This window comes from Pseudopipra pipra, chromosome 3, assembly GCF_036250125.1.
Source record: "Pseudopipra pipra isolate bDixPip1 chromosome 3, bDixPip1.hap1, whole genome shotgun sequence".
Lineage (NCBI taxonomy): Eukaryota > Metazoa > Chordata > Aves > Passeriformes > Pipridae > Pseudopipra > Pseudopipra pipra.
The window spans coordinates 26,589,632-26,616,081 of NC_087551.1; the positions used below are offsets into that span (position 1 = coordinate 26,589,632).

Sequence of the window (26,450 nt, forward strand, 5' to 3'; positions counted from 1 at the left end):
AAAGAAGTTTGCTGCACTGGAGAGAGCAACAGTAAACATAACTGTGCTCAGCTGGTGTGAACAATAGCATTCTGTTATCTTGCTGAAGGTGCTGATTCTGTGAAAAATTGGGAGCACTTTGCCCTTTTTGTCCCTTTTTGAACTTTGACCAGTTGGTCAGGATTGATTATCAACCAGATGCTAATTGCACTGCTTCTCATTTCACTAAACAAAGGTGTGCTAGACAACGGTTTCTTGCTCTGGCCAAGTCTCTAGGACACGACCCGTGAAATAAAATAGTTGAGGAGGAAGCTAAGAGCTTACCTATGGAGCTGAGTGAGAAGGGAGGTGTGGAGAACAATGGATTTGTTCAAAATGAGGCTTTTGATGACAAGGAAACAGATGCCAGTAACCAAGAAGAAATGCCAAAACCATGCGCTGTTGATGTGAACCCGGTGGCTGAGGAAGAGACAGTGCTGAAGCCTTATGCTGGGATGCCAAAGGAGGTCTTGCTGAAGTTCTCCAGCCAAGCCCGGTACAGAATCACCAGGGAGATTCTCTTCTGGCTCATCATTGCTGGTGCTGCTGCACTTGTGTGTGCTACGATTGCAATTATTGCTCTCTCTCCAAAGTGCCTTGACTGGTGGCAAGCTGGTCCTATTTATCAGATCTATCCTCGTTCCTTCAAGGACAGCAACATGGATGGGAATGGGGATCTGAAAGGTGGGTCAGTTTTCATTCTTGGTATGTACAAAGCTGTGTGTGTGTGTATGAAGAGCATAACCAATAGAAAAATACAGTCCAACAGACATAGCCACCCTAATGGAGAGGGGAAAGAAAAGTAGTCTGACAACATTAATGGTAACTCACATTGTCATGAATAAATCCAGGAGTTGCTTGCTCAAGTTGTTAACCCTAAGCCTGGAGTTAGAATGGATGTTATAATGGAGAGATGGGGCTGAGAGCAAGCAGCAACACAGCTGCCATCAGAGTAAAATACCTCCACAAAACTGAGGTCAGTCAGGAGGATGGGTGGTGCTGAGCACTTTGTTGTTTGGCTGCTTTTCCTACAGAAAAAGCTAAAACTGACAAAGAGGAGAGAAAGATGTGTTACTTCTTGTTTTGCTCGTGGTCTAGCTGTTTCTTAGCTCTTAAGAATGCATGGACAATGCCACTTACTGGTAGCTTAGCTGAGACTGCCTTGTAGAAAGAGGCTTAACACCAAAATGGACAATACATTTCTAAACCAGAAGCACTAGCCATACTATGCTCTACTGGCAAGTGAAGAGCAAAAACTGTTTCTGTGGCTGCACACCAGTAGTACATGTTAGGAAGATGAAAAGATTTGGGTTTAAAAATACTAGGGGAGGTTGCAGTGAGGTGTCCTTACAAAACACAACAGAAAAACCCCATAAGAGACTTTTCCTAAGTTAGGAAAAAACTGGGATCTTTACATTAACATTGTGCTTCCCTTTGGGTGGTCTGAGGATTAACTGATGTTCTTTGAAATGGGAAAGCAATGCTGTTACTGCTTTTTAACAAAATATAGGAGCTTGTTTTCAGAAGCGGGTGTTAAATTTATTAAATGAAATAGTAAATATTTTATAATATAGAATGTAAATTTGTTTTGATCTAACCTTTTTGATTCCTGCTTTATTTTCCATGTAAAATTGGCTTTGAATGATTTCTATTCTGTGATCTCATGCTATCCCTGAAGAAAGGTCAAGAATGTCCTTCTACCTGAGATCCGTAAAAACAAGGGATAGTTATGTATTGAGGAGACCTGTGTACCATCTTTGAGAGCCCATGCCAAACTTAAACAAAAATCTTTTGTCTTTTCTAAACAGATTATGCCTTTTTCTTTTTAAATAGGCATCCAAGAAAAACTGGACCATATTACATATTTGAATATAAAAACCATCTGGATCACCTCTTTCTTTAAGTCCCCTTTAAAAGACCTTGGATATGGAGCTGAAGACTTCTATGATGTTGATCCCATTTTTGGATCAATGAGTGATTTTGACAATCTGATTGCAGCCATACATGACAGAGGTAAGCTGCACCTCTGAGCAAAGTAACTCTATTAAAAAGATGTACCTTACAGTGCAAGGTTATAACCTGAGATTTCAGTTTGTGCACCTGGCAATTCCCCCCTTGGTGGCATTGAGCAGAAGCAGATGGAGGTGCCAGCAAAGGGTACAAGTGAACTCCACAGCAACATGAGCTCTGGGATTGCAGTGTCCTGCCCTTTGGTGCCAGGGGAGTGCTGGGAGCAGGACTGAAGGCACAGGGAGCTGCAGCAGCAGCACTGGGTGGCTGCGTGTCCTCTGCAAGGCGTGGTCCCCTCCGAGGGTGTGGGTGGGTGGTGGGCTGGCACACCATCCGTGTTCCCTTGTGCATATGTTATGGGCATCCAGTCTGGGGATCAAGGCTGAGGTGCAGTTGTTTCTGACTGAACCTGCAGGAACATGCACTTCCTTCCTGTAATTGCATCCTTGGTTTGCTGCGTTTGTGCCTTAGACAAAATGTTTGCTCAGGTGTTTCTTCTTACAGCTGTTGAGCTGAAGGGAAAATGGTTTGCCAGTCCAAAAACATTTGAGATTTCGGTAAAATGTCTGGCCTTTAGGGAGGGTGATGAAGAATATGTGTTCCCTGGCTAGACTGGTGAAGTGCCTTTCCCACCTGGGAGGTGTGAGACAGATGTTGAAGTCAGAGTTAGTGGAAGTGGTTCGTAACAGCAGAAATCTGTTCTGATTTTTTCCTTCACCCTTCCTTCCCTCCCAGGCAACATGCTGGGGGGAACAGTACCAGCAAGATGTCTTCCAGCTACTAGCAAACTTTAATGAGTCTAACTGTTTTGATTTTTAAGGGCTGAAGGTGATAATGGATTTAATACCAAACCACACAAGTGACAAGCACCGATGGTTTCAGCTGAGTCGCAACCGGACTGGGAAGTACACAGATTACTACATCTGGCAGGACTGCATGGAGGCTGCTGGTTCAGTCATTCCTCCAAACAACTGGGTAAACACGGGATGGGACATATGCAAATCCCAGGCTGGATGGAGGCTGCCACAGAGCAAAAGCAGCTGTAGCATGCTTGTCCCAATGTATGCTGGGTTATAAGTGACAGCCGAGAGCTACAAACTGATGTTTCTACACGGGCTAGTGCAGACTAACATGTAAACCAGATGGGGGGGAAGTTCCTAATTTAAACAGAATTTTTAAAATTACTTGTGTTTCTTTACCTCAGTGTTAATCTTCATTCATTAAACAAACACAGAAAAGAGTAATTGTGCACAAGCTGTTCACACGTGCCCCCTTCTGTGTCTGGGTACTCTGCTCTAGAGACTTCATGTCAGCTCCTCTGAAATCGTAGTTGGTGAGGAAGGAAACAAAACAATGTATTCTTGGCTTCTTGTTTTTTTTTTTCTGGAAGGTGATCAGGCCAGAAAGTGTGTTGTCTATTTCAAACAGATTTATTTGAAATTTGAACTGATGGGTGCATGTGTAAGAACTTGTATCACGTGTAAGAACTTGTATATTCTAAAAACTCAAGGTAGAATTAATACTTTGTACCAGTTAATATAATTTCTCTCTAAACTTAGAGTCTTAAGAGCTATCTTAGCTTTTGGGATCTTCTATTACACAGATGATGATAAAGTTAACATTTTTAACATGCTGACTGTTGTTGGCACTTCAAAGGGATAATACCAGATTGCAGAAAGCTCTAAGTTAACTAAAGCTTTTTTTACTAAGTTTTAGGGAAAGCAATTCCAAAATAAATGCTCCCAGACATGTTTTCCCCCTCTATTCCAAATAATTCCCAATGAAAGTCTACTTAATAATAAAAAATCCCCATAACATTGAACAAGAAACACATGTGGCAAAGCACAACTAAAGGGAGAGCAGCTAATAGGAAAAAGAAAGTAAAAACCTAAATACCAAAAGCTACTCACAAGGTAGTCCATTGATTAGGCATTTTCTGCTTTATATTATATGCTTGTAATGCTGCACATTTTAAAGTATGCATAGAAGTAAATGAGGAGTTCTTATTCTCTCCCTCTCTTACATGAACAGGTGAGTGTCTTTGGGAATTCCAGCTGGCAGTTTGATGATGTGAGAAAGCAATGTTATTTTCATCAGTTTGGGAAAGAACAGCCAGACTTGAATTTTCGCAGCCTTGATGTCCAACAAGAAATCCATGTAAGTATATAACCCACTGCTGCTGACCCAACAGCAAAGCAACTGTTTGTACACTTGATTTCTCTGATTATTTGTGATGCACAATTTGCAGCCTAGTTGGAAGTAATTCAAGGATTGTAGCATATGTAAACAATTGAAACAAAAAATTGTCTAGAAAAACATTAAGTTTATAAGCAAAATTTAAGCTTTGTACTGTAATGCTTCCAGTATCTACTTTACTCCAGTCTTTTTAATTTAAAAGCAAACAAGGAACCGGCAAAAAAATCTAAATAAAATCATCCTTGAGTGGTAGTACAGGTGGTGTTGCAGTCCTCTGGATTTTAAGACGGGACAGCTACTGCGTTTTTTTGCTGACTTAACTCCCTTGCCCTCACAAGAGCCTGGCAAGATCTTGATGTCTTTGGAACAGGCTATTGTACTTCAAAAGGAGTTCCCTTTCCCTGTCCCTTCCCACTAAAGTCTATCTTCAAATTGCTTTGATGCTTCAGGACCCCTCTACTTTTCAGACTAAACTTATGTGCAAACTGTTCATACTTAGCTCCTTGTGAATCATACCTGTCCTTCAGCTGAAAGGGGTTTTTCCCACGCTTGTTTATGCTTATTTGGTTTTCAGGTCTCGTCAAGGTAGATTAAATGGGGAGGGATTTTCCAGTCTTCCCTGGAGAGGGACTCTCCCTCTATTTGTTTAGCCGCTGCTTAGTCCTTGCATCACTTCCATCCTGAGGTTTTTCTCAAATGCAGATGGCCAGAGTTTAACAAATTGACCTGAAGAGATGTCTGGGCAGAATCCTGTACATTGGAGTAGGTGCTTCTCGCTCTAGGCCCCAAGATTTCTCTTAACTTGCTTTGAAGTTGGTGCTAGTACTCAAATACTGCAATATGACTGCTGTCTGGAGGTTGTTAACTGTGTGCCCCTCTACATCAAAAGCTGAGGACGAAGGCACTTCGTGTTGTATCCAGGGCAACAATTAATGGAAGGATTGATATGGAAGGAAAAACTGCTTCTGCACTGAAGCCTGTGCAGAGCTGATGTGCTCAAGTGGAGAGAAGTTTTTATCTCTCTTGATACAAGGACTGTTAATTAGCCAGTCAAATGTGGGAATGGCACCTTGTTCTAGCAGAGAAATGTTTGTATTTTCAAGAAAGCTGAGGCAATGCTGATTTGAATTACAAGGAGTGCCTGGGCTTGTGGATAAGGGAGAGAGTTTCCATCCGTCAACATGTCTGATGACTTTACAGAGGAAAAAGAGTGATGTGTGTTTTCACAGTGAGAGTGCTTTTACTATGGGAAGGAAGTGGTGCTCAGATGGAATCTCATGTCTGTCTGCATCATCTCCCAGAAGACAACGTAGAATTGATTAAAATATGGGGAAATGGGCCTGAACATGGGGAGTCTGACAATTGCTGCTTCTTTTTCCCCCTTCCTTAAAGTTGTAGCTCATCAGGTAGTACAGCTACTTCAAGTGTTTCGATTTAATCCTTGAATGTTTGCTACTTTGAACTGTTGAATTTTGGTGCATTTCTTGGGCAGTAGTCTCCACAGCTGCCCAGCCCTACTGGGATGGTCTCACAAGCTCTGTGAAGCCTCTCCCCTCACCACGTGAGTACTGCATGCACTTGAAGAAACAAATCACTACTGGTTATACTTTTTAACTAAATAATGAAACAAGACTGCTTTTGAGACTGGGTCTTTGAGGAACACTGCTAGTAACCTCTCTGTGCCTTGATACTTCCCTCAATGCCATGTCTTGCCATTTGCACCTTTTTTCCATGGCATCACGCTTTTTAATTGTCTTGGCTTACTATTTTTTTTCATGGTACCCGACACATTACTGAGGCTCCAGTAGCAAAAAGATGACATGAAAACTAGTTAGTTTGGCCTGGTAACACCAGTCTTTGGTAAATGCTTATGAATGTCACATTGAAGAAGAATCTTTGTCTTGTATTTTAGTTCAAAATCCTGTTCCAGAAGGTTAGGAGGACTGAGCAGGAAGCAAATGGACTTTTGCAGAGAAGCTTAAGTCTTTGGTTTAGCCATGCAAGGGCATGCAAGAACAGGGAAACTTAGCAGCCAGCACGTTGTAGCTTTCTTATGTAAAAGATGTAGATTGATCACGGTGAGAACCATGTCAGTGCTTGATGTTTGCAGTGCTGATACCTGGTGCTGCTTTTGTGCTGAGCACAGGCATAAGTGTGGATGTTTTTGGGTAGATTCAGTGTTGGACAGCCACCATATTGGAGCTGCTGCTTTCAGAATGGTGCCTCGAGAAAGTGCAGCTCAGTGAGGCAGAATCTTTATTTGCCAAACAAAAATCTGTAAAGCCTGAGTGTGGACTAGTTCCAGTCCAGCCTATTCAGGCAAGCGTACTTCATACATTTTAAAAAAGGCAATTCAATAGCTGTCTTTAAAAAATATATATAAAAAAAGATTTTTTTCCTCAGATGAAGACAAGTATTGCATGTAAAAGAACATTTGCAGAAACCACTCGAGGGACTGAACTTTAGACTTCTTTTGTTAAAACTAGAGCAATTGAAACTGTAGTAGTATAATGGCTATTGAAGGAGGATATAATTTTACTAACAGTGACTAACCTCTCGATTTGATAGTGAAATTATAAATCAATAGCATTTGTAATTGTTGGATAATAATTTTTTGTGTTCCTGCAAATAAATAACCCTGAAAATAAAATAGAAAAAAAAATCCTCATCAGTCAAATAAGAGAGAACAAATGTTTTAAGAGCTCTATTGTGTAAAAGAAAATTGGTGGCACGAGGTCTGTGCAGAACAACATATTCTTGCATATTTGAATCAATGCGTTCTAATTGTGTGCAGCCATGAAGGAGTATTCACCAACAACAGCGCTTAGCATGAGCCCAATTGTTTTGATGGATGAGATTAGAAGCATCTTTTAGCGAGTCACGCCCTGGTTTAGGTCTCCTGAATTATGGGAGAAGTTACAGACTAGTTGTTTTCTTTTTTATACTGGATGAAATAATAAGACCTACTTTATTTAGATCGTATTTGACCTTAGATCAACAAAATTCATTTTGGCTTCTTGAAAAATTTGAAGTACCAATTTAAGTATAAATTGTTACATATTAATATTGCCTAGAAGGTTTAGCTTTCTTTTTAAGACTATACTGTTTCAAATGGGGTGGGCTCACTTGAACTTCTCAATTTTTACCTTTGTCTAGGATATTATAAAATTTTGGCTCAACAAAGGAATTGATGGATTTAGTTTCAGCACTGTTAAATTTCTCTTAGAAGCAACGCATCTCCGAGATGAACCTCAAGTGAACAAGTCTCAAAATGGAGTAATGTATATGTTCTGTCTTTGCTTTTTTCCTGTGTTTCCTACGGAGACAAAAGAGTGTATGTTTTTACTCTTTTGGGTCTTAATTGTGGCTGTAGGAAAACTGGGTCAGCCATGTCCCTTGGAAAGCGGGTGGGCACTCTGCAGAAGGAGCACTCACAAGAAAGAAGCCTGGTGGGCTGGGGCTGTAGGTCAGTGAGATACCTGCAAGCAGGAGCTCTGTGGGTGGAAGAATTGTCCATATACACTTTGTTTTTCTGTTCTGACGCTGTTGCTTTGAATTTTCTCTTTAAAATAATTTGCTTTTCAATTCACATTCTAAAAAGACAAATCTTGTGATTTTTAGTAGTTGATTGGTTGTCTTTGGGGAGCCTGCTACAGGAGGTAAGGTCAGAGATCTTGCCTGCTTGGGATTCTGTAGCAGTTACTAGCATATATTTCTTCTACATTGCAAATAAGAATTGGAGAAAAACTAAAAGAAAAACCCTCATATTGGCAGTGTGTCACAGTGAGAAGTGGCCAGATGCACTCAAAAGCATGAACACTATTAGTTATGCTATTTGCTTTTGCTGTGGTAGTGAACTTGGTGACATTCCTAGATACTTTCAGCATTAACATGCTGTTCCCCTGTGGAGGTGAGGATCACATAAAACTGGTCACCTTCAGAAGTGTTGTTGTTGTGGTACCTTATCAAGGCACTGTCCATCTTTCCAGCCTGGTGTGTGGCCACAGCACCTGCTGTGCTCGCTGCTGCAGATGGGCTCAGTTGGCTAGTGCTCCCCTCGTGGATGATGGGATCCAAAATAACCAGCCTTCTGCTGTTGTATCTTTAGAGTTTCTCAAGTGCAGCTCAGCTCTGCGCTGTCAGAGTTAGTATGCTAAACTCATTCCAGTTAAAATTTATGTGGACTGGTGCACTCTCTCAGGAAGGGATGGGAAGAACTTGGAGAGTTCTGAAATCTAAAATACTGATGAACTAATGGGAAATACTCTATCCTTCTCTAAGGAGACTATCACAGCCTATTCCCAGCTCTACCATGACTACACAACCACACAAGTTGGTATGCATGATATCATCCGTAGCTTCCGTCAGACCATGAATGAGTTCAGCAGAGAACCTGGTCGATACAGGTAATCACTATTACACCTGGTGAATTTTTCTCCAATATTCATCACCTCCTGATAGCAATAAAATGTTTGGGTTTTTTAATATAATACACCACAAAAATGCGCAAATCCTCAAATGCAAATAGTGGGGCATAGGCTATATTATCTCTTCCCCAGTGTGTGAGGAAAGGAAAGGAATTGGCCCTGTTAGCTCTGCTCAGTCTATGGACTGTACAAGACTAAGCAGAATGGGCAATCACTCTGATCACAGAGACTCTGTAATTCATCAACCCCGTGCCTGCTCTATTGTATAGTTTTAATAGTGCAGTTCAAGTCAGACACACAGTCAGAGATTGTTAAAGTCACAGAATGGTTGAGTTTGGTAAGGAGCTCTGGAGGTGCTCTGGTCCAAAGCTTCTGCTTATTAGAGCACCTAGAGCTGGTTGCCCAGGAATTTGTCCAGATGACTTTTGACCATCTCCAAGAATGGAAACTCTACTTTTTACTACAAGGAGTCTTTCCTCATAGGAGAGATCTTTCAGTCCCTAATGGGCTCAGTGGCTTCTTGCTGGACTCTCTCCAGTACATCCATGTCTGTCTGTACTGGGGAGCCCAGAACTGGACACCATGCTCCAAGTGTGGCCTCACCAGTGCAAAGCAGAGGGGGAGAATCACCTCCCTCGACCTTCTGGCAACACTCCTTCTAATGCAGCCCAGGAAACCATAAGCCACCTTCGAGGGCACATTGATAGTTCATGGTCAACTTGGGGGCTCCCCAGGTCCTGTTTTATGAAGGAAAGCTGGAAATTGCTGGAATGGGCTATGTGGATGTGAATTCAGAAAGATAAGACTTCAGGCAGATACTTTAGCCTTGTGTCGACTGTTGTAGATTTTTCATCTGCAATTTCCAAGAAATATTTCTCCTTGACTTCTTGTCTGCTTTACAAAACATTGTTTCTCTGTATTAATCCTTTTTGATGGGGAGGAGGGAAGTGAATGTAATGCTTAATGTTCTATATTCAACCATTCCTAGCTTCCTTCTGTTTTGTGCAACAAAGAATGAGCCAAAAAAGTTATTTGTGTACTTCTTTTTAGATTTATGGGTTCTGGTGATGATGAAAAGGAAGACATTGAAGCAACAATGATGTATTATGGAACAACTTTCATCCAAGAAGCAGATTTTCCCTTCAATTTCAACCTAATGAACATGAAAAATCTATCAGGCAACAGTATTTTTGAAGCTGTTGACTCGTGGATGAAAAACATGCCTGTGGGAAAATGGCCAAACTGGGCTGTAAGTTCTAGACCAACTCTTACAGGAAGGGCTCGTTCCTGTTATGGTGATAGAAGCCCCACCCCACAGACACATTGATTTCAGTGGGATCAGCAGCAGCCTGAGCTCGTGACTGGGCTGTAGTTGCTGTCCACGTGAAAGCTCTGAGCTGCTGCAGTTGCAGTTGTTGGCACCAGCCGGCTCTCCCGCCCATCAATAACAGCTACACTCCCCATGCAACAGTGACAGAAGGGAATTTAATGATCATGCCTCTCCCTCAGTGTCTCCAGTGTAGGATGCGGCACTGGGTTAAAAGACTAGTGAGAATGGAATCAGTGTAATTATCTTTGACCATAAACTGACTCACTGCAGTGGATTCTGGAACCCTCCCAGGGCCGGGGCAGAACAGAGCAGGCAGCTGAGGGCAGTTAACTTAAAACCTGCTCGTCTTTGTTAGGAAGCATGTTTTGAATGTGTAAGGGATCTTTTCAAAACCAGCAGAGCAGTTTTCACACAGCAGAGAAAATGGCAGAAATCCGAGGGACTGTAATTGTGGAGAGTTGTTACTTGTTATCTTTCCATCACTTCTGCCTTGTGGTGCTAGCAGGACTTCTGTGTACTACATTATTTGGGACAGAAGTTTGTAATGGCACCAAGATAAGGATAAAGCACTTCACAGCCCTGGAGGGGAAAGAAATAGAAGAAAAAAATAATCTACTGCCATGTGAAATTAGTTAATCAGTTTCACATATGCATGAAATTTTATAATGTATGTTTAACAGAGTGACGTTTTCTTCAGGTTGGAAGCCCTAATGCTGCTCGGATTTCATCTCGCATTGGGAAGGAGTATGTCAATGTTATGAATATGCTGCTTTTAACCCTGCCTGGAACTCCTGTAACTTACTATGGTGAAGAAATAGGCATGGAGAACATTGTATCAGAAAATGTAAGTGAAGAGCATGTGAACTCCGATCCTGTTGTTGTTTAGTTCCAAATAACAGAACTTGATTTCAAAAACCCAGGAACTTTTGTTTTGTTAACCAAACCCAGGCTTTCTCACTGCTTAGATAGTTTTCCATGTTCCTCATGGGAAAACCATTAGACCACATGCACAAATGGCCAGGTCAGAGATCAGAACCAAGGTCTGGATGTGGGTCTGAACTGCTAGATTTTAATTATGTTTCCTGATTTCTGTCCTTCTCCAGATCAGTCTTGCGTGGTTTGCAGTGGTGTTGCTTTGCTTCCCTTCAGCAGGAAGGGCAGCAAGTGCCAACACTGGGCCTGGGCTAATGGTTAGGAGAGGGGTGTTACAGTCGTATGAGGCAAGGGGTGCTGAGTCACTATCTCCTTCCTCCCATGGAAGTACCCTAATCATTAGTTCAAAGGCCATTGTTTCCTGGCTGCTGTTTAAAGAAAATCAGAGTTCATGAGAGATTGTAGCTACAGTCACCATCTCCTGCAGACCTTTTTACTCTGACTACAGAAAGGCACCTAAGCCACACCCATCTCCAGTGTGCCCATGCCCAGAAGGCATCTGCACAAAGGGGAGGGTGCCTGGTGGCAAGCAGAAGTGACTTTTGGTTGTCATGCTTAGTCTGTTCCTAAAAGGAACAGCTCAAACCTCTGCCTCTCGTGAGCATTTTTGAGCACTATGAGAATGTGGTCCTGTGGCAGATGCTGGTTTCACTGTGGAAAGCCTCTGTTAGGGAATGAGACAGCCTCTGACATGTTACAAATGGTGTTGGCTAGCTTTGTATCAAAGGGAAAGAGGTATTTGAAGCACAGGATCACCTCCAGGTTTGTCTGATTCAGATGTGAGGAAATGATTCTCTGATTTAAAAGGAAATCTCATTTCCTCTGAGAAACACCTAGGTCAAAGGATCTCCTGCATTTTCTTGCCCCTGCTGCTTACTGCTGACAGAGTGATTCTCTTCAGAAAAGTGGCTCACCTTTGGCTCCTCAGGGTCCACTCTCTTTTAGTGGCTACCCTGTGGCTCACGGCTTTGGAACAATGCAAACCCACCCTTCACTCCATTTGGAAAGGAAGGTTCCCTGATTACTGGGTGTCTTTGAAAGATGGAGAGTATTTGCTCAGGATATAGTGTTTAGGCCCAGCATTTAAAACACTTCAGGAGACACTGAAAGAGGTAAAAATGAGAGGCAGCATTACTAGTGTTGAAAACTTAGGATTTTTTTTCCTCCTGCTTTTCAGAATATGCTAAAAAGGAGAAACCCATTATTTGTAATGTCACAAAGCAAAGTGACAATTTCTTTTGTTAGGCTGCTGTTCTGACAGATTGTATTGAAAAGTGCCCTTTATATGAAAAACAGTTTTCATGGAAAACAAACACTCAAAGTATGTGCAAAATATTTTATGCCCTCTTATATCATTAAATTTAAGTGTCAGATCTTTTGGCAGCTCTTCAATAACAATGAGGAAGCTTTTTCAGAATTTTTCTGAATTCTTCAAAATGAGAACTTCAGACTTTTTACATCGACAGTTTTTAATCAGCTAAAAGCTGGTTTTCAGTAGTTTTGCATTTGGAAATAATAATTTTATCTTTCTAACACAAACAATCCTGTCCAAACTGTACCCCTTGCGAATGTAATCTTGGAGAGTTCTAAGGAGAAAGGTGTGATGGTTACAAAAGAACAAGACACTGAACAGCATTTATTAGTTGTTTACTGTTATTTTAACAGCATCCCTTCTTAGGACTCATTACCTCATATATTCACTCGATGCATATCTAGATATTTATCAGAATATCCTGGCTGTCATTAGTAAACTTTTATCCAACCATCTGTTGCAAAGGATGACAACTCTAGTAGAGTTGTTTGGGAATTCCACATTTTACCAGTGATGCTGCATCTGAGACCATCCACTCCCCTCCGTTTCAGGAACTGTCTTGGTTCTTATTTTCTCCTTAGAGTTGGGGCAGGATTACATTCTCCTTTATTAAATTTTAACTTAAACCGAAGAAAGCAATACTGAAATGGTGAGAATTTGGGAGATGTGAGAACATGCTATTCAAAGAATACCTTTTCAATATGCTAATCAGCACTTTATTTTCTAGGTGACCTTTCCAGAGAAATCCCCCATGCAGTGGGATGGAGAAGTTAATGCTGGTTTTACTGAAGGCAACAGTAGCTGGTTACCTGTTAACTCCAACTACCAAAGTGTAAATGTGGAAGTAGGTATCTGCATGTGTGACAAATTAATGGTTTAAAAATATTTTAACGTATCTATTGTCCTCTGGCTTCCTTTTAGTAGTGGGCATTGGCAGTAAGAACAGACTCAAGGGGAAAAAAAGCGCTGAATCCTCACAAGTTTTATTAGAAAAGGAATTCCTTGCACCAGCAAGGAGCCTACTTCATCTATATTCATTTAAGCAGAGCAACTGCAGTTGTGATGTTGATGTGGCAATTTGGCTCTTTAACATCCTTTTAATCCTTTTAATATTTGTGCTGGTTTAAAAGTAAACCAGTGGGAGAAATGAACCCAACTCGAAACATTACAAGTCAGAGTTACAATTTACTAAGAAGATTACAATACAATGATACAGAGAAAAGTGGTTTTAACCCCTAAAGACAGATGTATAACCCAGCACCCTGGGACAAAAACAGAACAATGTTCGTCAGCCCCTGTACTGAGCACTACACAGCCCCTCTGGATGCAAAGTAGAAGGAAAGGAAAAGCTGTTGGTCCAGATGATGATCGCAGTCCTGTTGAAGTCCTGGTCCTTCTCTTGATCTGAGTGGTACCAGAAGTCCCCACACCTGAAGTTTATATATGCTCAAGTTCAGGTGGCAACGTCCAGTACGTCCCCCAGGATGGGGAGTTTCACAATGGGTGATTTAACTCTGTGAGTCATGGGATATTTTTGGAATCTTTGATGGTCTAGTTGTTGCAGCTATGTCCATGGGCCACCAGTCCAAGGTGGCCCATTAGCAGAGATGACCCCTCAGGCTGGGTGTGAAGGTGTTAATGCCTTTCTGGAGGGGAGTTATCACAGCTGAGTCATAGGTGTGAAAACAAAAGATCACTCCCCTGCCTCACAGGGTTTCTTTAACACCCAGCTTGTAGCCTGAGGTGTCAGGTGTGCCCTGGGCAGCTGCTGCAAACAATTCGTTTATTAACAGTCCATCAGAAATAACATAGAGGGTGTAGAATACACAGTTTTGGTTATACTCACATAGTGATAAACTGGTCCCGGCCCCTGTAACTAGGACAATATTAAATTGGAAACGGGTCTTTTTTTCCCCCCATTTCTATTGCCACAGAAAGCACTGTCTGTGTAACAAGAACTTAACACAGACTATCTCTAACACATGTAGAGCACTGAAGCAAAGAGATTTTGCTGACCTACAGTGCTGACCAGAATTGAAGACCAGAAAAAAAAAAATCTAAGATACCAAAAATATAAAACATGAAATAAACCCTGTGACTTCAGTAGATTAGACTCAAAGAAAAAGGTTCAGAGTCAAGCTTTGAATGGCTGCAGCTTTCTCCTGAATCAGCACTGCTAAAAGGAGGCTGTGGGAGAAAGCAATAGCATTAGTGCTGGGGAGTCATTGTGTCTAATAGCCTGTGTCTCTGCCATTTCACAAATGCCTGGTAAGTGTGTGAGAAAAAGCAGTTTTCCAGTGAAATTTGTGGACAAATTTGAAGAGAGATAATTGTCAAAATCCAATAGGCGCGTTCTCAGCAGACCGAGTGGGCGTGAGAGGGAAGCTGCATTCCCTACATGCAGTGCCAAGAACTGACCCTGTTCACACTGACTGTTGCAGATCCAGAGGACCTGGTCCAACTCAACCCTGAATTTGTACAGAGAGCTGACGCAACTTCGCAACAACGAGCTCCCCATCAATCGGGGCTGGATGTGCTACATCTGGAATGACAGTAACGTGTTTGTGTATGTGAGGGAACTGGATGGGTTAGACAGAACCTTCATGATGGTCCTCAACTTCGGGCAGGAATCGACAATAGACCTGACAGCTATAGTTCCTAATCTTCCCTCTGAAGCTGTTATAAGGCTAAGTACTAATTTTAGCAATGCTGGTAAAGGTGTCTCCACCAAACTAATTAAAACTGAAATGGGAGAAGGCCTGGTCCTCGAATATAAAACAGCAAAGCCTGTCCATACTATGGAAGCTTTTCAAGGGAAGTGTTTTGTGGCAGAAAAAGCTTGTTATTCCATGGCCTTAAATTTACTCTACATGAACTGTTGAGTACAGGAGTAGAATAACTAAGCTTTCGTGTTAATTTAGAAGATATTGGTTTCAAGGAAATGCTAAAAACATTCAGTTTTCTTTGGCTTTTCAAACTTTGTACAAAATAACCTGAAAACTAAAACAGACACCTAATGCCTTGTATGTGAATTGGTGATGAAAAGTATGGTATAAACTCCCCTTTAGGATCTGTGGAGAAGAAAAGTAAACCTATAAAAAACTGTCCTGTTAAAGTGTGTGTATTTTTGGGAGGAAAGACAACAGTTGCTTTTTGGGTGCTACCTCTTACAGTTGCTGGTTATTAAGAGCTCCAAAGCCTGTGGCAGTTCATAATTAATGTTAACAAATGTGTAGATTTGTGAAACTTATTCTAAAGGAGTGGCCCTGTATTTGCTAAAACAGGTAAACACAAGCAGGACTGATACATGTCTCAACTCTAACAGCTCTGATTATCCTCAAAGTTAGTAAGGAAAAGAACAAAATATAGCTAATACATCTAATTCTACACTCAGGGCTGCATTTCAAATTGATTCCTCCCCTCCCTGCTGAATTAGAATACATTTGCATTCTCTTACTTCTCTTCCTACCCTAAGGCTGAGGTGAGGGGTGTGTACTTCAGTTCAGAGTATGCAGCTGAAGCAACTGTCACAGCTGAAGCTGATTGTCACACTTGTGCTTTGATTTGCATTTGCTGCACCTACAGTGGCTGATGTGGCCCAAAGGAAGAGTCAGCATTTGACTTGGTGCAGTCTGCTGTGGGCACAGGGGTCCATCGGGGGAACTTTGTTTTGGTTTGAGGACAGTATGGCCACAGTGTATCTTCCACCCACTGCTGGCCCTAGGCGTGCACCAAGCATGTATTTTAGCAAGCAATGCACAGCTGGTTTGTGCCTTGCTTAGAGGGCAGCTAAGCTATGAATTGGGCTGCTTCAGTGGGGGCATTCTTTTTGTTTTATCCTCTGGAGAGACTCTGGCATCATCCTCTGGGGCATTCATCTTGTCTTCCAAGAGGGACTTTGGCACCTCCTTCTTAAGATTACCATGGTAGTTAAGGTAACTGCAAGATTTTTAATCTGCTCAGATCAAAGAGTTCTGCTAAAGTTGCTGTTCTTGAGAGTCCATTTCTTTGCAGTTTGATCGATCCCACCATATGATCAGTACACTATGACTGCTGTGTAGATAGGAAGGGCAACAGTCATCATCACCTACATATGGGAATTAGTTTTAGAAATAGTGAGACTTTTTCATCAAATACTACTTAGGAGTTTTACTGCCTTGTGTAAAAGGTGGTCTTACAAGAGATGGCTTAGGATGGAGAGGCTCCCTGTACAAAGTGCATGTGCTACTCACGTGAGGCTTTATGTGCCCGTTGCTGCACTCAGCTCCGCTCGTGTAGCGCTGCACTGCTGGCTTGTGTGAACAGAACTTACTGAACAAACTGATTTATGCTGGCAGCTACTTCTGTACTACCAGGCAGCAGAGACATTCAGTTCTTGGTCTGTATGTTTATAAGCCAATGCCACACCCAGCTTTGTGCACTTTATGCCCATAAAGCAGGGATCCAGGAGCAAAGATCCTCTGGAGAAGGTGTTTGCTTTCCATATAAATAAAAATCCAACCCAAAGTTCTTCAGGTGGTCATTGTGTTTATTAGCTATCTGCAGGATTTGCTATGATGTTGGAGATGGCATACTTCCTCAAGTTCTTTATTCAGAAAAGCAAGGTGTCTTGCGACCTAAAATAATGAAAATATTTTATTACAAACTAAAGTTCTTTGCACTATAAACCTTCAGGCTCTTGTGCAGCTATCCTAATCTTCTTCCTTTCCTAGACTAATGCTAAGAAATATCTTGCCCTAAAACAGAATGAAGCTCTTCCTGAAGGAATTCATTTTGGGAGTTACTGCCACAATCACCAAATTAACATTTGCTAGGATTTGTTCAAAATAACAGTAATAAAATTTGTATCCAACTGTGATAGTCTGAGACACTGATAACAATATACTGTGTTGCTTTTAACAGGCACACTTGTATAAAGTGCAAAATCTGAAAGCTAATTGTAATAGCTTTGATAGTACAGATCATGCATTTCAAAATGTAAAGATCAAACCCATCATATGTCTTACACATGAAGAAGATGGAAGTAAATAGTATGACAATTTTAAGCACTTAATACTCTACAGTGCAAGACTTTTCCTGCTGGAATAATGTTTTGCCCAACTTGGAACCTTTCATTCAATGCTCTCAACACATTACAGTGGGAATTGAAAACTGTTTTGAGGCTGTTTCAATAATCTGGCCCTGTCACTGTCTCTTTTCTATCTATAGAAGTATATATATTGATAAATATATATAATTATGTATATAAATTGCTGTGTTATAGATATATAAGACCAGCAGTTGCTCTTGCAGTTTTTCTTTTTTATACTTTAAACATACATTCAGTGACTGCACAACTACTGAAACTGAAGTATCAGTTGAGGGGACACCTCCCTCCAACACATCATGGACATGTACAATAAAGGGAACATACCTCACTCACTGAGTGCTCCCAAGATGAATCACAGTGGCTGCCATTTGCCTGGACATCTAAGATGATATTAGGAATCCAATTTCCTGGAACAATGAAGCTAGTGATCACTTTACATTGAATGAACAAGGGAAAGGTAAGTGGGGATGTGAGTTGTTCAGGTATAGATAATTCTGCCTTCAGTCCTGACAGAATTTCTATTATTCCTTAAAAAATAATAAAAAAAGATCATACAGGGCTTTCTGAATGAATTATTTGTATTTCTGTTAATTGCATATTTGAGAAATATTTATCTATTTAGTGTGTTTGTTCTCTTTGAGTCTTTTTGGAAAGATGTGGTTTTTGATTTCTGAGCAAAGACCGCAACAGCAACCGCAGCATCTGCTGTAATTTCTCAACCATCACAGTTGTGCTGCTTGCAGATACAGGGCATAATGAAAATTAGAAAAGGTTATTCAAGATCTCTTTTGATGCTGATGGTAAAAACCTCTCCCCAGATGGGACAGTACTAGAAAATGGTAAGGCTTGAATGTACCTTTCGCTGGAAAGTGTCCCAAAGCTAGTGTTAAGTTTCAGGTATAAAAGCACCTGTGCCTTGCCCTTGCTGTCATTCTGCCTTGGACTAAGACCTGCAGCTTTATCAAAGTGAGAAAAGTCGTTTTTTGTAGAGCAGCAAAAGTAAGATTTTATCCAAGCATTGCTGAGAACTGCACTGTGGGCCTGTCGGTAGCTGGACTGATGGTATGGGTTCACCTTGCACTGCCCAAGAGCTGCCACATGTTGAGGCCTAAGACAGAGCGAGCCAGTCTTTATTATTTTGCATCTCAGAGCCTGTTGTGGAGCTAAAAGTATGGGAGTGTGTTGTACAAATGAATTAATTTAAGGAGGTGTCAATCTCTATGGTGTTTAATTACATGACTAGTAATATTTGGTTTAACCAACTCCGCTTACCTGTAATATCCTTATTCTTACCTTTCTTACTTGTTCTGCTGGCATGATCTAGTGCAGCCTTCCTCAGTTTCTGAACATATCGTAAGACTCCTGTTAGTGGTATCCGCTGATCATTTTCATATGCCGTGATAAAAACTGAAGGATAACACTGAGGTTAAAAACCAAAACCAGTTAAATACTTGACAATTGGTTTTTCTCAGAGTAACAAATTTTTTTCTTACTGTACAACGTGTTAGGATTTATCTAAAAACATGTATTACGTAATTACTTAAAAAAACCTCACTTTTATCACTAACTGCAAAAAAAACATTTTGGTCTGAAAAATTACTTCGTAGTAGGGGATTATCTGCTTGCAAAAGGTCATCAAAAACATCCTCCTCCCACTGGTATAAATCTGATAATTGCAAAAAAACCCCGGAGTAGTAGTCATGGAATGGTTCACCTTAGAACAATAGCTGAGCTTTATTTTCGCTATCTTTCTGCAGAGAAAAAGTTGGTTTTTTAAATAGTAAGATTTTACTTAATGAAGCTATGTAACACAGCTAACACATTATTTCAAATAAAGGAAGATTTCCCCTGAGATGACAATGTCAAAACTATAGCTCCTTTTCCATTTCGGTGTTTGCCTCTTAGAAGGTATTAAATGAGTTGAAAATACTGCCCTCCTTCTGTGACAAAGTCTGCAAAACCCAGTAGAACAACAGAAAGCCCCCACAAAAGGGGAAGACATTTTGCATGTTGAGGTTTGTTATACCATAGAGTAATCTATTACTTCCTGGGAGTTCTAAAGTTTTGAAATATACTGATTATTTAGGAGAAGGCATTCGGTTAATCTCAGTAGTCACTTGTGACTCCAAATATTGCTAAGATTATTACAGAAATAATTCATATTGGAGTTTTTTTTTAAATTTGTTATCCACTTTTTGTTTTCTGCAAGAAGTTGTAAATCACTACACTTTATTACTGTAGTATTCCACACAGAAAGCATAGTTTTACCTGTGGCTTAATATTCTGGTATGGACAATAGCTTTTGATATACTTCATACATTTTTCATCTTCTAATGGATTTCCCCATTCTTCTTGTTCCTCAATTGTCAGTGGGAGATGAGCTTTCATCATTGTATTTAGAACATCTACAAAAGGAGCCTTAGAAGTCATGAAAAGAAAAAAAAGTTGGCAAATAGGACAGAGGACCTTGAATGCCTGAGTCAATGTGTTCTCAAACAAATGAAGAAAGTGAATTTTGAATTGGAATGTTTCTAATTCAGAAACTGGTAGAATGAAACAGGAAATACAGCTTAATGTTATAATCCATAAAAGTTCTGCAGCACCTCACCTGTAAAACCATGGCTCTGATCAGTTCTGGATCAGTGTTGCACAGGGCTCCTGCAAGAACTCCTCCAGCACTGGCAGCTGCCAGTGCTGTGTGTTTTGGCTGAGAAAACCCCAGTTCGTGCAGCAGCATGATGCAAGCCTTAAGGTCATGGAGACCTTTGAGTTTATTATGCTGACATCCATCTTTGTGCCAGCTAAGGCCTAGTTCTCCTCCACCCCTGAAATTTAAAGAAATTCGAGTTTGAGTCTCTCTGGAAAATATTACACAGATAATGAAAGAGCAGCAGCAGCCACGGAGTTGCAAAACCATAGTTTGCCTTCCTAATTAACTCTTATTTTCTCTATTTTTATCTTTACCCTCAGTTATGGCTAAAAGACACAACATGAAGACAAAATAAATCCATGCATGATGATTGGTGAAAATACTAACTCTCTAAGGGCCTCCATGCCTTTTTGTGCTTGTGTCCTGGAACTCACAGAGAAAGCACCACTTTAGGACACAGTCCTTTGTAGGCAATAAAAAAATCAGACAATAATATTATCTTTCTACACAAGAAACTATTAGAACATCTAAAACGTTTTCAATACTTACATCACTAACACTAGCATTTATTCAGAACAGTAAAACAGTATTTCTCAGCTCCACACCAGACTCTCAGGACTTGAATTCTGCATAGCTTAAATTCTGAGACTGTTAGAAAGGTGGGTTTGGTTTTTTTTTTTCCCCCTAGTTTTTGAATTTCAAATACTACTTGAAATGTTAAATTTTTGAAATATAGGATTACAGAATGAATTTATATTTATTTCTACACAACCACTATTTGGTTCTAAGCCACCTGAAGCTTCCTTTTCTGGTTTCAAGTTTAAAATTAATTAACTGATTAGTCTGCCATCTTTGGATGAAAAACCCATCTTCACCTAAGACTGACTTGCATCTTAAGATACTTAGTGGGGCAGAAGGAAGAATAGCACAGTGCTTGTCACTTGAGTAGAGCAGATATATTTGTATGCTGAATTTGTTTTGGGCCTGGTGTTTCAAACAATTACGCATTTCCCCCACTTCATTTCCTTCCCCTAAAGTGACTCTTTTGTTGTCTTCCTTACATACTTACCTCAGTGAAAATGTGAAGCCTATTGTAAGTGCTGGTTTTAGAAAACTGGTAGATTTGTAGCTAAACTGGAGACAGAGGATTTAGCCAATAAAAGAGCAAGAGATGTGGGTTAAATGCTTAGTTATTGCTGTAGAAGGGAAATGGTTTTCAGAAGACATAGACTGATCACTAGCACACAATGCCCTCAGAAAGAGAGGGAGGTAACATGTCGCTGCAATTTGAACGTGTTATCAATGTTTTTGTTGAGCAAAGATGAGACAAGAGGTAATGAGACTTCAAAAGATTGAAAGTTATGTACAGCCATCCTGTAGATTTAAGAAACCCAAATGCAATATGTGCTCATCTTCTTTTTCCCTGAGGTAAATTTATGTGAAAAAAATCTACAAAGAGATGAATAATTACATATAGCTACATGAAAAAATTTTCTCTACATCTTCAGTTGCACATCAAGAAATACCTGTATATCCTGCAGATTAAAATCTTAATTCCATTTTATATTTGACTTACCTAACATGGCAATATGCTAATATCCAACCCTCTTCAATTAACATCAGCTTCTCTTCTTTAAAGCTCATGTTCAAATCTATGCCATAAGCTCCATATACATGAACTAGAAGTGGTTTCCTGTGTAGCTCTTCAGAATTCATATTATGAAAAACTGTAATTGGCACCAAAGTTTCATCCTGGAAAAGGAGTATTTTTACAATAAGGGACATTGCAGAAATCTCAATGACACATGGCAATGAAAACTTCAATTATTTATTTTAAAATGTGTTTTTTTGATTACAGTAATTTTTTTTCACTTAGAATATTCAAAGCACTCTTGAAAAATAAAGCACGAGACTGAACCTCTGCTGTGTGGGCAGAGTATAAATTCATTTAAGTGCAACACCTGAGGAGTTTTTAAACTACCAAAGCACCAGAGTCTTCCTTCCCCCTTTAACATCAAGAATATATGTTATTAACAAAATAGTTTACCACTTACCACAGTACAAACTCTTTATTAACATCTCCAAATTTTTAAACTCAGGCTGTTAAAACTTTCCTTTCTTGACCTACACCGTGCAGCTGGTTGGGGGGAGCTCTTTTCAACAGAGCATCTTTTTAATTTATCATGCAGAGTACAATACCATACATCAACCAGCAATTCTAACTTATACTGTACTAAGATCCTTGACTCATCGTATGCTGTTATCTCCTCTGGCATACCCAGGTTAATGGAAAAAAAAATCACGACTCTTTCTTGTTCTTCTCTATAGCACTGAAGAAAACACCCACTGTTTAGTGACTATAGCACCAACTGCTCTTTACATTTTTTAATCTCTATTCCCTGCCAAATGCACTTTCTTTAAATGGGTGGGGAGGAAGCAAAGAATAAAAGGAAAGGGAAAGGACTGAAAAAATCTTACCTTGCTTTTAGCTAGTAAACGTGTAGTGTGACAATTCGTAATAATTGGTACCTCTTGCACAGCTTGTTCAATGAGATTATTTTCTTTAAATGAATATGCAAAACATTTAGGGGGGTGTACTGGGGAGGACAGCTGAAAATAGCAAGTGCTGGTGGTATGTTCAGGATGAGATTCCAATTCAAATTCACAGGCCCACGTAGGTAGCTGAGAAAACACGGCATTTCAAGTGAGACCCTTACACTGCTGCTGAAAATTTTGCTTAGTGTGTCCTTCAGAGGAAAAGGCTTTGGATATTAACTATTATCTTTAGTTTGTATGTAGCACAATCTGTATTTCTTTTAAATTCAGTAGTGAAAGAGTCAAAAAGTGACAGACTGGTGAACTTTTCCCCTGAGGCCATTGGATAAAGTTCAACAATGAAATAAAAAAGAAAAACAAATTCAAATTCAGTTTAAAATGGGCATTAATGCAGATTCTATTTTTTTTAAACTGAATCAGTATTTGAAATGATTCCTCATTAGTTTTTATTTTTTACATCCTATTTCTCATTGCATTTCCAGTTTCACTTCAACATGTTATGCAGCCAAGTCCATGTCAGCTGTTATGCTTTTACTGTGAGTTAGCTCAGTAATGCTAAGCCACTGAAAACCCCTGCCTCTTAACTTTGTTCCTAGTGCCAGCCATTGTGAAGAACAAAACCTTTTCCTGGCACATTCACCCTCAGATACTTACTGTTATTATATTTAAGGTTTTTAACTCTGCTAAGAATGAAAGAAATCAAGATTCATTCTTTGAGAGCAGCAGGGACATAGCCAAACCCTTTGCCAGACCATTACTTACTCGGGTTAAGTTGTTAGAGACTTCCGAAATGGCAGCAAAAGTCCAAGTTCTCCCGAGTAACTGCAGACCCTTTCTGAATAAATAAACTAACATCATTTTAAAAAATGAAGATTTCGGAGACCATACAGTGTACTTTCTTGAAAACCTTTTTCTGTTGCAGTTTTATAGAATGTGGCATTGGCAGCTTGTTGCAATAAACTTGTAAGTAGTTCAGATTGTATTTTTCAGACAAACAAATCAATTATTTCATCTGAATGGTCTCCAGAAATCACGGGTTTGAATTGAGTCACTTTGGTTTTAATCCACAAGTATGTAGCAAGAACTGGAGAAGGGAAGAAATACTTTGCACCAATTGTACTGTAATGTCAACTCTTCCCATTTATTATGGCACAGTGTCCATACTTGTCTTCTGAACGTTCCTCTCATCTTTTTTCTGTTGGAGGGCCAGGCTTATTTCCTTGCTTACACCAATGTGTAACCAAAAATAGGTCCAGTAAAACTAAGTAGAATGTTTAGGGAATCAAGTCCTATTTTACATAAGAAATCAGCTGTATTGTAAAGAGGCTGACTGTAGTATATTGAAGAAAGAACTGACTCATAAGAGAGCTGCTCTTTAACTTTGCTGCAGTAAGCTACCACATGAAATCCTGAAGAACAGCCACAGGTAAATACAATTACTCATAACAACAAACTTTGCTGTATTATACTTTTCAAACCACTTTTACTTTTAGAATTTATCTTTGCTTTCATTATAATGCTATGTTAAAAAAATTAAATAGTGCTGGAAAAATATGCTGCTTAAGCCAAATAAAACGTACCTTTATTGACTGAACTGAGTGTGAAACAAAAGAAATCACATTTAGGTAAAGATGACCAGCGTTCTTCAGGAACATAATACAGTCATCACTGAACATCTCAAAGTCTACTAGCTTTGTTTTCTTTTCCAGTGCATAAACTAACTGCCAGTTCTCCTTGCCGCTGGAAGCTACTGGTGCCTTCATCAACTATAAAAATAAAATAAACAACTTTGTATTACTAAGAGATAATAAGAGTTACAAATTAGAGGTACAGGCATATAGGGAATCTCTTAGAGTGTTTTTATTGAAAAAAATACTCATTTGTATCGGGGGTGTTTGCCTGATTAAAACTGGAGGTTTTTAAACCCCCTTTACTTAGGCAAAAGTAAAAATGGAAGAACGATTCAGTAAGATTTGGAGAAGATCAAGTCTCAAAGGTTCATCTATAGAAGATTTTAATGCAGTAAGTGCTTTCAGCATGGCCAGCAGAATTTTAGGTAGGTTGATTATATAGACTAAGATCACCAACTTAAATTTCAATATAGGGGACATGACTGTTAAAGCATACTCATTTCCTGATGCTGTCAAAGGAGTTAGAATCAAACTGGCATGCTACAGGCAAGACTTCCTGTCGCACTATCACTCTTTTCAATCCATGTGGCTCTCTGTGTAATTCTCAAATTATTTTGGTAAGCTGTGAAGCACAAAATGAAAATTCAGCCTTACTACTTCTATATGATCTGCAGTAGGGATCTGAATGAATCCCGTGACTCTAATTATCAATTAAAATTACCTTATATTCTGCAGGTTCTCCATATGTAGTAAGAATATATAACTCATCATTTCTATGCTCGATGTGGTAAATGACCCCTTTTGTTCGTGCTTGTACAAGTGCAGGTAATGCAAAAGGATTTCTGCAGTCAACCAGCCAAACTTCTGAGGTTGTCTTGCTGTTGCTGTTGATAGTGAGAAAACGCCTGTCTTTTGTGAGATAAATGTCTACAAAGAATCTGTAGGGAATAATCAGAAAAAAAAAGAAAAAGCCTAAATTTGATTAGTAGTTTAAAAATGCATGTTTTTTCAGAATCATGGCCTTCCACCTGCAAGGTAAAAAAACACATGCCTGTAAGTAGGCTGGAGAAATTTCAGGCTACTTGACTCCCAAACCCACTTCTGCTGCATTTATCCTGGGATTCAAAAACCTGCAATCTTGTGTGTGGAACCTGAAATCTGAAAGGAAAGCAGTTCAGTTGCTGCCCAACTGAATTCAGGTTTTTGCATCACTGTGATAGACTGGAAGCTTATTGATCTATATAGGCTTTAAAATTCAGACAAAATGAAGAACTTTTTATTGAGTTTGTAACCCTAATTTTTTAAAAATAGTAATAGATAATGAAATTAAAATTAATAAAGGACATCATGTGGGAACAGCAATAACAAAAGAGCTGTTATAAAGATAAATTGATAAAATGTCTATTTTCTACTGACCCAACTTGGAAGCAAATAAGACAAAAAGTACTATTTTTAAAAAAAAATGAGACAAGATGGACAGTGTTGCAGTGATAAAGCTGGAAACTAGGGACTGTTTTTTGTAGTGTCTAAGAAACCAGGAATTATCTACTGGTTTTAAATGCCTCTAAAATTTAGAAATAGAAAACAATGATAACCACTGGTTGCATGCTAGTATTAGAGAAGTTCAGGCTGAAATTCAGATTCAAATTTCTGTGAGTCATCCTAATTAACTGGAATGTCGCATCTTGAGACACTGCAGTTTCTTTGGCATTTTGAATCTTTAAGACTGATGTCTCTAAAAGCAAAGCTGTCGATCACAAAGATCCAGATTTCATCAAGAAATTGCAGGGTTGAGTACCGTAATCGGCCTCATACAGATCAGATACATGACTGCAATAATGATATCTCTAGAATTCAAAATTGACTGGTGAAGGAAAGGATGCTTTAGATAGCATTTTCAGTGCCTTTAATTATTTGCAGGTGGAGAACTCCAATTTTTTTGGTACTATTGTTTCCTCTAATTGCACTCTCTTGACATCTTTAGGAGAAGAGGCACAGAGAGGGGTCTAAAGTCTACAAGAAATCAGCTTCCTGCCTCTCTAATACCCATGAATTTGGCAGGAATGTGGCACTGCATTCAGTAGAGATTCCAACAGTTCAGCTCTGCTGACCCTTACATCTAAGAGGGTCAAAGCTGAAATGCAGGTTACACTTCTCCCCAGGGCCTCTGACCTTGATATGACAATTTTTTTTTAATCCTTGTAGCTTTTATTTTTTAAGGAAGTCAAGAAATTTTCCACTTCTAAAAAAAAAAAAAACTTGATTGCAATAGAAGAGCTGGTGAGATGTAGAATGGAA

At 39.7% G+C, this 26,450-nt stretch overlaps 2 protein-coding genes across 6 annotated transcripts in view; one reads left to right on the plus strand and one right to left on the minus strand.

The window, feature by feature from the left end:
* On the plus strand, positions 1-16,735 carry SLC3A1 (solute carrier family 3 member 1). The gene is made up of 10 exons (XM_064648384.1): positions 1-702; positions 1,852-2,031; positions 2,849-3,003; positions 4,060-4,185; positions 7,381-7,500; positions 8,506-8,630; positions 9,702-9,900; positions 10,679-10,825; positions 12,954-13,070; positions 14,668-16,735. Exons 1-10 carry the CDS (start codon positions 306-308, stop codon positions 15,106-15,108), a joined length of 2,007 nt encoding a protein of 668 aa, XP_064504454.1. The 5' UTR covers positions 1-305; the 3' UTR covers positions 15,109-16,735.
* Positions 13,392-26,450, minus strand: part of PREPL (prolyl endopeptidase like) — a 22,334-nt gene continuing 9,275 nt past the window's right edge. For 4 of the 5 annotated variants that reach the window (XM_064648380.1, XM_064648382.1, XM_064648381.1 and 1 more), the window contains exons 7-15: positions 24,874-25,090; positions 24,102-24,287; positions 22,444-22,647; positions 21,542-21,717; positions 19,924-20,140; positions 19,584-19,733; positions 18,609-18,735; positions 17,640-17,722; positions 13,392-16,842 (exon numbers count right to left, since the gene is read on the minus strand). In XM_064648380.1, the coding sequence (XP_064504450.1) occupies positions 16,762-16,842; positions 17,640-17,722; positions 18,609-18,735; positions 19,584-19,733; positions 19,924-20,140; positions 21,542-21,717; positions 22,444-22,647; positions 24,102-24,287; positions 24,874-25,090 (1,441 nt within the window). In that variant the 3' untranslated portion in view covers positions 13,392-16,761. Of the gene's footprint in view, positions 16,843-17,639; positions 17,723-18,608; positions 18,736-19,583; positions 19,734-19,923; positions 20,141-21,541; positions 21,718-22,443; positions 22,648-24,101; positions 24,288-24,873; positions 25,091-26,450 lie in introns of those variants that run through there. The other variant, XR_010429003.1, reaches the window with a different exon arrangement.